This window comes from Falco rusticolus, chromosome 3, assembly GCF_015220075.1.
Source record: "Falco rusticolus isolate bFalRus1 chromosome 3, bFalRus1.pri, whole genome shotgun sequence".
Lineage (NCBI taxonomy): Eukaryota > Metazoa > Chordata > Aves > Falconiformes > Falconidae > Falco > Falco rusticolus.
In genome coordinates this window covers 19,743,745-19,756,821 of record NC_051189.1, presented here as the reverse complement: position 1 = coordinate 19,756,821, position 13,077 = coordinate 19,743,745, and the positions used below count along the sequence as shown (strand labels likewise).

Here is a 13,077-nt window from a genome sequence, read left to right as displayed (position 1 = left end):
TGAACACAGTATTTCAGCCAGTCCTTCACCTGCATCACACTAATTTAACCTAGACAATTTTTTCCCTGTTTACTTGTAAGAATGACACATGGCTTTCCGCAACACTGCCAAAAGCCTTACTAAGGACATACCTACTACTTCTATCTCTTGCACCTCTTACTCCATTCAGAAAGGAAACTAGAGAGGTTTGACACATATCTTTTTTTAACAAGTCGACACTGGCTGGTTTTCTATCAGCTTATTATCCTCTGGGTGTTTACAAATTGACTTATAATTTTCTGGAGCATTTCATCATGTATCAAAGTTAAGCTGACAGGCTTCCTCATTTTAATGTTTAGGTTTGCCCTTCCTCATCCTTCACAAGTTCTTAAAGATAAAAGCTAAAGTCCAGGAGTGGTCTCATCTGTCTCACAGGTACTCAGGGTCCAGTTTCAAGAGACCCTGATGACTTGACTGTGTTCAGCTTCCCTCCCCATATTTCACCTCTGTCTGCTATCCCAGCTTGTGTTCTTTTCCTTCTATTTAAGCGTTCCAAATACCCTGTCATGATCAGCCTGTTTGGGAAAACTGAATCCAAGAAAGGCTGGTGTTCATCCTCCTCTTTGTGACCAGCTTTCACCTCCTTATCCACAAAGTAACAGAAGTCTAATTTCCTTCATCCTTCCCTTATTTCTACAGTCTTGAAAAAACTGAATTTTAATACCCCTTGTAGTTGCAACTCGTTAAACTAGGTGCTGGTGCTACTTTTTAAATTTTTCCCTCAGCAATGCACTCCCCTGTTCCCATCAGTTGTAGTATGCCTGATTTTCAAATAATTGCAGAGAGCCTGAAGTACTTGTGATATTTTATGTCTTCCTCCTTCAATAGGACAGTCTGCTGCCACGTCTGCAGTATCTTGTCTTCAAAAAAACGCTGTCAGTTCCCTTGAACTTTCTTTTCCTACCCTTTCCAGCCTTTACCTATCTATTCCAAAGTTCAAATAAACCAGTTGTTTTAAAGTCCTTTGACATTATTCAGCTGCTTTTACTCATTCCTTCCTCTCCTTCAGATCAGAAGCTCTTTTGTGATCATTTCCACTCACATTGCCTTCAGTCTGCAAATTCTCAACCGCTTCCTTCTGATGACTCAGAATAAAGCATAAATTCCTTCACTAACTTCCTTTGCCCTCAGAAACAAAAGTAACTCTCTTTAGATTTTAACTCTTATCAAACACCCTAGACAATATTCACTTGACCAAAGGTAGGCATCTATTTAGCTTGTCACTCCAGAGAAGAGATCAGGATCTCCCGGAGTGAGATTCAACTTAAAACACAGTCAATGCCTAAAGCAAATCACATCACATAAAACATCTCCAACGGTTCCTGTTTTTCCTAGAGTGACCCACAAAGGGAAGCTCTGGCAATAAGCTCAGACTCTGGCATCTATCAATCACAGAACCCCGTGTGGGATGGAAGGCACCTCTGGAGGTCTCTAGTCCAATCTCCTACTCTGAGCAGGATTAGTGTAAAGTCAGGTTGCCCCGGGCTGTGTCCAGTTGAGTTTGGAATATCTATAAGGATAGAGATTAACACCTTCTCTGTGCCCGTTCCACTGTCTGACCACCCTTCTTCCCACCGCTTATATTTAGTTAGACTTCTCTGTATTACAGCTTGTGCTGGTTGCCTCTCATTCTGGCCCCGTGCACATCTGAGAAGAATCTGGTTCTCTCTTTTCTGCACCCTCTCAACAGGCAACTGCAAACAGCCATAAGACTCTCCGAACCTTGTCTTCAGACTGAACAAACCCAGCCCTCATCCTCTTTTCCTACACCATGTGCTCCAGCCCCTGACCACCTTGGTGACCTATCCATTGACCCATTCGGATTTGTCAATGTCTTTCTTGTGCACAAAACTGCTCCGACTGCTCAAAATGTCATCTGACTCATGCCAAATGCAAGGGAACAATTAGTTCCCTTGACCTGCTGGCTACACTGCTGCTTGTACAGCCCAGTATGTTGTTGTCCTCCTCTGCAGCAGGGGCTTGTTCATATTTAAATCGTTGTTTATCAAGACCCCATGGTGGTTTTTTCGGCACAGTGCTCCCCAGCCAGATACCCCCAGCCTGTAATGGCGCAAAGGGTTATTCCATCACAGATGCAGGACTCTGTTTGTTGAACTTCCAAAGGTCTCTGTCAGCCCACTTCTCCAGTCCATCCAGATCCCTCTGAGCGCCAGTGTTGCCCTCCAGCACATCAAGCACTGTCCCCAACTTGGTATCATCCCACAAATTTGCTGAGGGTGCACCCTGTCTCATCATCATGGTCACTAACAGATATTTGGACAGTGTTGTCCCCTATATCTATTCCTTAGGGATGCCACTAGGTTCTTCATCCTTTTCTTGTCTCCTTACCCATTCCATAAATCAGCAATTTGGCTACAAGGACACTGGGGGAGACCATATCAAAGGTGTTTGTAAAGTCAAGGCATACAACATGCACTGCTCCTCCCTTGTCCACACAGCCAGTTCTCTCATCACAGAAAGAAATCAGGCTGTTTTGTCCTTCGCAAATCCATGTTTGCTCCTCCCAGGTACCTTCTGGTCCTTTGTGTGCCTGGACCTCTAAACCAGAGAAGATTATTTGCTCCGTGTCCTCCATGCAACACCTTTTAACAGTTCTTGACAGTTAAAATGCTCCTTACCCCTTGGACCTTTCCTATCAATACTTCTGTTAGATCCTAAAAATGTAGAAAAAACTACTTGTCCTAAGCTTGTGGGCAGTAAACTCCCGATGTAATATTGAACTTGTCAGCCTGTTTACACAGATTTAAATATAGCACGTATCAATAAATATGGTATTTCTTTTTCAGTTAACACAACCTACACATTTATTTACATGATTAGCACTTTTATACACAACTCTTGATCGATTTTTATTCCTTACATTCTCATATTTGGCCATGAGTAATGACAGACTATGCCAGGCAATTGGTTTTTTATTTGGGATTGATGTTAAGTTCTAGTTATAAAATAGGTCTTAGTGTGTAAATGTGAAATGCAGTAAAAATGTTGAAGAGCAGTATTTTCCAAATCAAGGCAAAAATAAGCTCATCATTACACTTTTAAGTAATGGGTCTCATTAAGCAAGGAAGCATTACCTTGATGAACTGAATGTCAGTTCTGGTTGCCATATTTCTCAAGATCACGGAACTGGTAGATCTTATCCTCTACTGCACAGATTTTGTTTATAGATTAAAAGACGAAAACAAGCTTTTCAGCTTTTTTTTTCTCCCAAATGCTTTCTTACTTTTGAATGAACTACTCACTGAATTGAAATAGCTGAACAAACATGAAAAAGATATTATCTCTGCACCTGCAGAAGTAAAAAAAAGAGTTTAGCTCTTCAACAACAGGTGTTTAACCAGTGACTGTCACCAATTCTGTTGTCTGACTTCCTTTGCATTTCAGCAGCAAATAGACACTGCGATACATTAAAAAGAATTTAAATAATTACAAGAACCTGTAAGATCTAACTTTACTCTGCCTGAAGTTCAAATAAACCCAATGTACTTTTCTTTAAAAAAGTAAATACGTAGCACAGTTTTAATTTAAAATCACATTAAATATTTCATACCCATTCTGCACTGCACGGTTTGCAACTGTTGGAAACACTGCAGTATGTTAACACAATTCTTAGCTCTTTGATTTTTTTGAAGAGGAAAAAACCCCAACCACGACAGAGACCTTGCTGTGAAAAAAGACACAGAAGCACTTGCTGCCTCATCCCCCATAGAATCCAAGTGTGCTTGGAGGAAGAAACAGGAATGGGGTAGATGTGAATAAAATTAGCTTTCGATATTCAGAACTGTATTGCAAAAACTTTTGAGCAAATATGTCTCTGGCTTCAAAAAGCTTTTGCAATTGTAACACACGCTTTAAAATTTCAAGCTATTCAAGCTGTAACATGTACAAAATCTTCTTCACTACTGCCACTATGCTTCAACCTGGCCTCTTTGCATTGACATTTTTCCTATCTCAGACAGCTCTGAACCAAAAAGCTAGAAGATGCCAAGCAATGCTTTTAGAGCTCACAAGATCAGTTTGCATTTGTAACAGTTTATTTGTCTCTGTCTTCCCTTAATTTTAAATGAAAATACCTCCTCATTTAGTTCTAAATAGGAGCTAGAGATGCTATAACCATACAACTGGGCATGGATGAATTTTCTTTTCTGTTTACAACATCTGTCAAGCACCTAGCTCTGACGTGCTGATAAAACAAGACAGCTTAAGGCAATAAACATGTCAGATCCATCTGTTCTTCAGGACATCGAGAAGAAAAGGAATTGCTCCCTGCGGTATTCTGTACACTTGAGACCACTCTGGAGAGGTTTCCCTCTGCTGCTGACAGCAACTCAGCTCTACCAGCCTAAGCCAGAGGGTTTCCAACCTTTTCCCTGTCTTCTACCTGAGCACATTGTGTACCCTTGGCTTCCTCTCCCTTCTCTCCATGGTCTGAGAACTGGTGGCTGGGACAGGGATGCAACTATATGGGAAAGGCTTTGACAAAGTCAGGAATCACCGCATAGGAAGCAAGAGTGAAGCTCATACCGAGTCCACTTAATCCAGGATCCTGGCTCCAGCAGTGGCTCTCAGCAGCTGCAGCACCCCACTCTGCATCTCAGACTTGGTTCACACCCATTATGTCCTCCACTTTCTTAAAGCTACACCATCCCTTCTCATATTATTCCCCTGCTTCATCGAGAAACTCCCACTGTGAATACTTCAATCAGGGCAGCCTTCATATTCTTTAAAACACAAGTCAGTGGTCTAAGCAGCTGAAGGCAACCCTGAACAGACACCAGCCACTCCAGTTATTTGCCACTCATTTGTCCAGCTCCCCAAAGCGCGGCTACAGCCATTGTTCAACAATGCTAGCAGCTACCAAAGAGCCACCCACTGTATAGCTCCAAATACGGACCACACCAGTTGGAGCAGAATAAGCACGGAAAACAGTTGACAAGGCTGAGGTGTTCATGACAGAAATCACCTTCCAGCTGTGTTTTAACGAACTCTGCATTTGAGCCACCTGCAGCCACATTCAAGGAGTTTGGCAGCCATTCAAGAGATGCGCTGCTTTCTCACAGGAAGGGAGAATTAGAGTAAAGTCCTTTTTACAGGATATATACAACCCATTGATACTGGGCTGTCTATAGATCTTTAACTCAAGTAACACTCATTCAATTTCTTGCTTTTGACTGACAGGAGAAAAAAGAGAAGGAGGACCCCAGCCTAAATGAACACAGGAGACCCAGATAACAAGCACAAATTCAGCTGCTTTCTGGAATGAGGAGCACTCAGCTTTGGCCATACGAAGGCAGGAAACAAATACACAAAAGCTCCTGTGTACCACATACTGGTCACATATCCATACTACTCAACCCACCTGAAAAGCAAACATCCAAGAAGACAGAGCTCAATGGAAAAGATCCTGCTTTGCTCAGCCCTTCCCGACTGGTCCCCATTTTGAGCAGTCTTTAACCTTGTTTCAACTTAATATTTAAAACTAACATTGAGCTGCCGGTGCTGAATCCAGTTGTAACAGTTCTACTGAGAATCGCTTGCCCTAGCTTCAAACCACACCGACTCTAATGAAGCAAGATGGCCAAACATCTTGTCCTCCAATACACAGGACTCCACGTGCAGGGGACACAAGACAGTAGGGCATAAAAGTTATGAGATGGAAAGGGACCATGGAGCTGGGTGACACCCTCTCCAGAAACCGCAGCCTCTGCCATGCAGTGCCAGATGGAGCTGGTCTGCAGATCACAGGTGTGCCTGTGTGGATGTGGCACTTGGATGAGCAGGTGAATATGTATAAAAAAGCTTTGCCCTTCAGCTTATCATGCAGCACATATGTAAAGCAAGGCGGCTCACAGAATGGATACGGGCTCTGGTGAAAAGAAAATGGAGAAAAAGGAGATGGGGGGCAAATTGTAGAAGTCTCACAATGCATGAGATGGGACAAATCTGGATCAGACCCATACTGTCTCATTCTGCTAAGCACTAGAGGCAAAGGATTAAGCATATTGCCCACTACAGTTCAAGAAAGTCATGTATATTATCCGTTACTTAGACTGGCAAAAAATGTGAAGGAACAAAACAAGCAATCAGAGCTGAGGGTCTGATTACTGGAAACCAGAAATATCCTTTTGGAAAGCTGGCCTTATTTGCTGCAAATCAGTTTCAGCAGCCAATTTGAAGCTATCACACCAGCATGCTGTTATATGTAAGTTAATAAGTACTTACTATTGATGGCTTCTGCAGTGGCTGTTTAATTTTTAATCATATCCTTAATTTACTGTTTACGTTTTTATCCAACTAGAGTGTGTGCATGTGTGTGTAACTGTGTGACAGTGAGAACATGGAAAACTGTGCTAATTCACAAGTACAATGCTTTGCTTTCTAAATGAGAAGACACGTGTGTCTCCCGCTTGAAATTTTTTCACACAGCCCTCTTATTTTTCAGGAGAATGTCATCTCAGGCTGCTGTGTTATGTTGCACCATTCTGCTGTTAGAAATGGGCACCACTGACCTCTCTGTGCAATGCTGTACCTGAAGTTTGGAACTGAATGTCATTAAAATATCCAGTGCCAAGAAATAGGCCATTTTACCAGCACTTTCATGAATAGAAATCCCAGCATCCCTTTTCATCTGTAGATCAGATATTTAGGTAACACCTGGGACACCCTCATCCTCCTCATCCCCATTTCAACCTTTCATTAGATCCCTATAGTCATAAAAGCTAGATGCACTGAAGGGATGGAAGATGGATCGTTTATTTTTAAGCACTAACAATTTTTCATGGCGATCAACAATAAAATTCTCAATTACAGAGCGAGAGCAAATAAACCAAAGGATAGAGCTTCGAAAAGAGCTGGGTGATGACGGAAGGATAGAGATTAGAACACTTCAGAGTCCAAGAGATGAGCTAATCACAAACAAAATACTATTACAATCCTATTACTACCTGACATGCTGGTTGGTGTAATGCCAGTGATTAAAAAAATAAAACATCAAAAAAGTAAAGCCAGAAATGCACTCAGCGGAGGCATAATGTGTTGATATGGATCCTGGCAGAGCTCTCAGGAGGTGATCTGACACCCAGCACAACTCCCTGTGCCCGTGCCCTTCACGTTCAGACTGCCTCCAGTCACAGGCTCAGCTGCACAGTGAATCAGGACAGCCAGTAACAGGACTGCGTGCTCCTCAGACAGACTGCTCTCACTCCCAGCAGGCAGAAGGGAGAAGGCAGGACCCTTTGTTTCCCCCATGTAGCATCTACTTTGAGGAGAGATGACAGCAGGTACCTGAAGAGCTTCACAGCAAAGGTTTAAATGGAGGTGCCTGACCAGGACTCATAGCCTCCTCCTGCTGTGTTCATGGCTCAGCATCTGGGTACTCACATCCCACTGTATTCCCTGCATCCTTCAGAGCTGTGTTGAAAAACCCAGGCTGGCAGCTACTTTATATTGCTCTCAGGAAGAAACAAAAAAGATGCTGTTCTATTCTTCTACAAATGAAACAACTCCAATTTCACTTTTTCTTTACAGCACAAGAAAGGTAAAGACAGGAAAGTGGTATGTTCGCAGAAAAAATAAACATCTAAAAGTTCCCATAAAAGGAAGAAACTAAAGGGCTACAGCTATAGATGTCTGAACAGTGGCAGAACAGGTTGGATTAATGTGCTGAGGTAAAAGACTAACAAATAGAGAGGAATATACTGCATTTAGAATAAATGCTATAGGCTACAGCACTCCTTTTCAGCAGCCCTTTGCACTCTGTAGCCAAAGCACGGGGCAGTTGCGTGCACCTTCAGACAGGAACCATTCCTAAAAACACCCACCCCAGGGAATGCTGCTGCTGAGTACGCCTAGCCCTGCACTCCAGGAACCGGACTCCCATGTTCAAAACAAAAGCCATCTGCATCAGCCAGGCAGCTCAAAGAGGCAGCTTCAGCTCTTGTTTTCTTCTTTGCCCCTGGGAGCAGGAACCAGCAGCAAGGAAGGAGGAGACTGTGTAATAAAAAGGAGACAGGAAGGTCTCCAGTAGGCTCTGAGTCCTAAAGATAGCAATGAAACTAGCACGAAGGGAAGGAGGAAACCACCCTCCCACATAAGAGGAAACCCCAAAATAAAACCTTTTGGCAGATGGTAAAAGGCTTTAGTATTCAATAAAATGAACGAGCTGCATAAGAATGCAAGAGAACTTGAAGGGAGACACAGAAAGCCCAAACAAAAGACATGTGAAGAAGCTTGGGTTTTCAGTCACCCCTCTGTGTTTTTATTTCAGATCATTTTTGGATAGGTTTTACCAGCTCTTCTATTTAATTGCAACTATGCAGTTCATGGTTTTCCAGAGATTTACACCTTCATTGCCTGTACTGATTAATTGTATGAAGGGAAGAAGTTTTCAGTAAGTTTTTCGAATTATAAAGCAGAAGTTCAGTCCCCAGTGAGCACAGCTCTCAACCTGGTCCTGGCATTCCTCTGTAAGACTGGACCCAGCTCCACAGAGGCAACAAAAGGCACAATCATAAACTAATAATGGTTTCATGTTTGTATCAGGCTCAACCACAGGCAGATGAAAGGAAGAACTCAGAGGACCAGGATCTGTCTAACAGCAGTTATTAAAGCATTCATGTCTGAGAAAAATTGCGAGAGCAAAGGTAAGTTATAACCTTATCCCAGGACAATATATAAAATAAGTCCTTGTCTTCTTCAGACTAAAGGACCATTTAAATTACAAGTAAGAAAACAACCACAAAACCCCTGAACCTAGAACTTGTAACTCATTAATTTTAGCCTTTTTGGTTCATGCTTTAATTCTGCTACCAGTGAGCAGAAGGTAGCTCAGTTAAAAAAATGCTCATAGAAAGTAATAGAATATAAAAGACGATATTATCAATTAAAAAAAAGGCAATTTAAAGTCATAGCATAACCAAATTTTGCTAACAGGTACAGTTAAAGACGATAAAATTAATATACTAAGTAGTGGAAGATTGGTGTCAAATTAAAAGTGCGTAACATCACTTGTTACATGCTTCATACTGAGATGTAAAAAATGGGAAAAGCTCCTGCCTACTTTTCCTGTATTTAATTGTAGTTATCCCAGACTAGATGGTGAGTTCTCCAGCTGACAGAAGCAGGAACCTCCAGAGGGCAATGCTTTGCACCTATTATGGACATCTGTTTTAGAAGGGCACAGATTATCTTAGGACGTGGCTGTTGTTCTTCATTGATTATTTGAGGAATGTGAGCGATGAGTTCAACCAGACACCTAACTTCTAGCTGGCTAATGCAAGATGCAACAAAGACACTTCAAACTGCCAAAGCTAAAAGACAGTATACTTGTTTTTACCTTTGATTATGCCATTTTCGTAAAGAATATGAATAGAAAGAGTACGATAAAAGCAAGTTTTGTGGGTCTCATTTTCAACACTGATTATGAAATTAGGATTACAAATAACACAGGCAGTGCACATCATCAAAAGAGATTTTGAGACCAAGTGAAAAATAGGCTTTATATAGTTAAGAAAAAAGTTCTAGAGAATAAAATATCAAAACTGTATTTCTGATACAAGAAAATTGGCAAGGGATCATATCTTTCAATTTTAGGAAGACCTATGCTGACTTAGAGAACAGAACACTTATGTTTCTGTATTTGTGGTTTTAATTAAGTTACTAAAAAGGTTTATGGATTTGATCCAAAGGTCAGCAAAGTCATTGGTACCCTTCATTGATTTGAATGGGCTTTATAGTCTCAGGCTGTAGAGGAAAAATGGGGTTGATCCTGTTCTCATTTTAACTAGTTTCACATTTTGCTGAAATCAATGGAGCATTACTCCTTCATTTGCCCTCACAGAACCAAGAGAAAAGTTGAGGTCTCAGATTTTCCAGGGGACATAACAGCGATAAAACCAATGTGTAGCTGGTGGTAGACATAAATTTACATTCCTCTTAGTAGAGTGGCTACTTGCTCACTGTGCTAGAATTGATACAGAATGTGTGCATGAAAAGTATATATCTAGTTTTTAGTAAACTAAAGACTTTCCCAAAGCCTACCCAAATTAATTATAAGCAGCAGAAACTTTAACAAGACACTAGCTTTGAGTGCTCCTAATTCCTAGAGACATCCTTGATAAAAGGATTCCTCTCTTGCGGTCCCAGAGTCTGTTTACATTCCTTACCTAAATAGCCTAGGTTCTGATCATTTGGATCAAAAGAAAACACTGAAGAAATCCGTAAACATATATTCTCATACCAAAAATATCAAGTGATCAGCTAAGCAATGTACAGTAAAATTCCCACAGTGACATGCCCAGTACTAGATGGAACAAAAGAAATCTCAAGAATAGCAGTAATGGTATAATAAAGGAAAACATGAGTTGCTGACAAAGCAATGGTCACACGTTTTAGTGCTTATCACAGCAGCTGATATTTAAGGAAGGAGAAAGAAAATTTATCAACAGACAATTCTAGCAAGCAAGTATCAGTAAAAAATAATAACTCGCTCAGAAAGAGATTATTAGGATTAGAAGAAAATAAAACACTATTTTCATGACAATAGCTGAAAAAACCCACTAGACCTAAAGGAAACATTTATAGAAAAAGACAAAAAAAAAAGCTCATAGATGTCTCATTTTATGAAGATACATCCCAGGAAAAAGACATTCATTACCTTGATGGGCTGTAAGGGCTGGCTGCTTTTCTATGACCCTCAAAAAACCATGCTCCAGGTTTAAGTAGAGATCTACAAAAGTCAACAATATTAGCGGTTAGTGTCACAGTCAACAGCTGTAACAGAATGGATGGCAGCTGCGCTGCTGGACACATCAAAGCAAACCCTGAGTCTAGAGAAAGATGCATTCAGAAACTACTCAGGTGACAACTGATCTGTTGGTGTAGCTGTAGTGGTAGGACTATCCCTCCCTTCCCCTTTCCTGTCCCCTTCATCTGAAATATAATTTGTTTATTTCAAAGGGTTTAAAGTTTGGACCAAGAATTATAACTGCTGTGACACCATGGTAGTGATCAGTGTAAGGAATTTTCACATCTGCATCCTTAATTGCCTGACATTTTTAAAAGCTGGCCCATTGTCTAAGACGATGCTGATCGCTCCTTCCAGCATCCAAGATTCTTTAAATACGGCTGGACCATCTTCACACCTTAAGACAGAAAACCACAAGGAATGGCTGAAAAGTTTTTCACGTAGTTACACTCCGTGGAACAAGCTAAAGAAATTCCTCACCAGACAATTGTAGTCTAATCAGCCATTTAAACAGTCAGGCTAACAAAAGAAAACCAGAGCAGGAGATACTAATCTCTTGGCCCAACTTAAACAACAGTCCTCAGTTAAAAACTCGAGAGTTTTTAAAGGAATGAAAGACAAAAAGAAACAGAGTAAGAAAGTTTTCCGCTATTTCTTAAGAAGACTGGAATGACCTAAGACTTTAAAGAAAGAAGGAAATGTGATTACCATTCCCTCTGCATCTCTGCCTCTGACACATGCCAAAGAGGAAAGAAAACAAAAAACATACAGCTTAGTGGACTTTGCACAGTAAAATTTAACAACAGAAGCTTTGCATTACTGCTCCCTGAACAAAGGCACAATCAGTTAGCAAAACCCCCTTTTTTCGCTGTGAAAGAGTTTTTGGGGTTTTTTCCAGGTCTTTCTCTCAAAACCCAGCTCCTGAAAGTCCTCCACAACAGCGTGCTCTCAACACAAAAAAACCCCAATAACTGAACTTCAGAGTCTGTGGCTGACGGTACTGGCAGTGAGCCTCCCAACTGGTCTGAGTGAAGAATGAAAGAATATGGCAAAATCACTTGTTTCAAGGCCCAGGTGCTGGAATTGCTTCAGCACCGTTTCTCATCAAATGCCAGCTGATAGCAGCTGGGTGTCCCAGATGAACTGACTGGGAAGATCTGAATCCTATTTCTAGTGGAGAGGACTCAAAACTCTAAGACCATGTCAATGTATATGCCTTCAGACCACGCTTAGGCTTGAAGGGGAACCTTGACGTGTCTTTTTGTTCACATACAAAAGTCTCTTAACTCACTTATCCCTACATTCCTCAGGATGAGAGCTCCAGCCCTCCTGTATAGCTGAATGAGTACGCCAAGTCACAGTCCTGGCATTTTATACCAGGCTGTCTGGTTACAGAATGCTGTGTGTATTCCTGAGCCTGGCTATTTTCTAGGCATGTTGTCTTCAGGTGGAAGTCACAGTATGAGGCAAATGTATGTCAACCAACTACTTTTCCATCGGTGTGGATAAGCTTAATTGAGCATAAGCTCTAGGATGTGGATGAAACCTTAGTGTGGTCGAGGAGCTTCAGAACTGTGTGGTATTGCCATGTACGTGGCTGCCTAAAACCCAACTTGTCACTCTGTCACTGAGAAAAAACAAAGACTGACTCAATGCCCTTCAGGTGATACCTTTGGAAAAACACTGAAGTTCTTAACAGAGCTGCTCACCCCAGATTTTCCCAAGGTATGCTTTCTTCATACAGGTAACTTCTAATAATTCAGGGGACTGGGAGGTATTTTTACAGACAAATACTTCAAAGATAACATTATGCACAACAGTATATATTTAAATTTTAGGATCACACAGTACAGCTGTAGCTGAACTGCAAACAGAAAAATACATTTTTAAAAAAACAACGGCCTGCCTCATTTCCATTCACATTCACGTTGCAAATTAAGGCCGCTCTTTTTATGCTTCTAATGGAATTAGCACTTAAAAAAATTAGAGGTGCTTTATGACTACTTAGGCTGCATAGAGGAAAATCAGGTATTTTTTTGAAAACTGTTCAGAATTTTGTTAGAACTCGGAACTCCTTAACATCAAAGACCACAAGATCATTGTTAATACACTTCAATTTATTATTTTATAGGGAATCAATTTCAATTAAAATCCATTCAACTAGTGACTGGGAAAATTCTATATTATTGATCGTAAGGGGGAACTGGCATAGTTAAAATTATTAATCATACTTGAGCATGTCATAAACCACTGGGCTAGTACCCATGCTTTAT

General features: G+C 41.0%; 1 protein-coding gene across 4 annotated transcripts in view; it reads right to left on the bottom strand.

Annotated features, from left to right (window-relative positions):
* The window catches only part of SAMD12 (sterile alpha motif domain containing 12), a 180,487-nt gene that overhangs the window by 73,277 nt on the left and 94,133 nt on the right, over nucleotides 1–13,077 (bottom strand). For 2 of the 4 annotated variants that reach the window (XM_037379504.1, XM_037379505.1), the window contains exon 5: nucleotides 10,715–10,786. The exons of the other annotated variants lie outside the window; for them this stretch is intronic. In XM_037379504.1, the coding sequence (XP_037235401.1) occupies nucleotides 10,715–10,786 (72 nt within the window). The remainder of the gene's footprint in view (nucleotides 1–10,714; nucleotides 10,787–13,077) is intronic. 4 annotated transcript variants of the gene reach the window in all.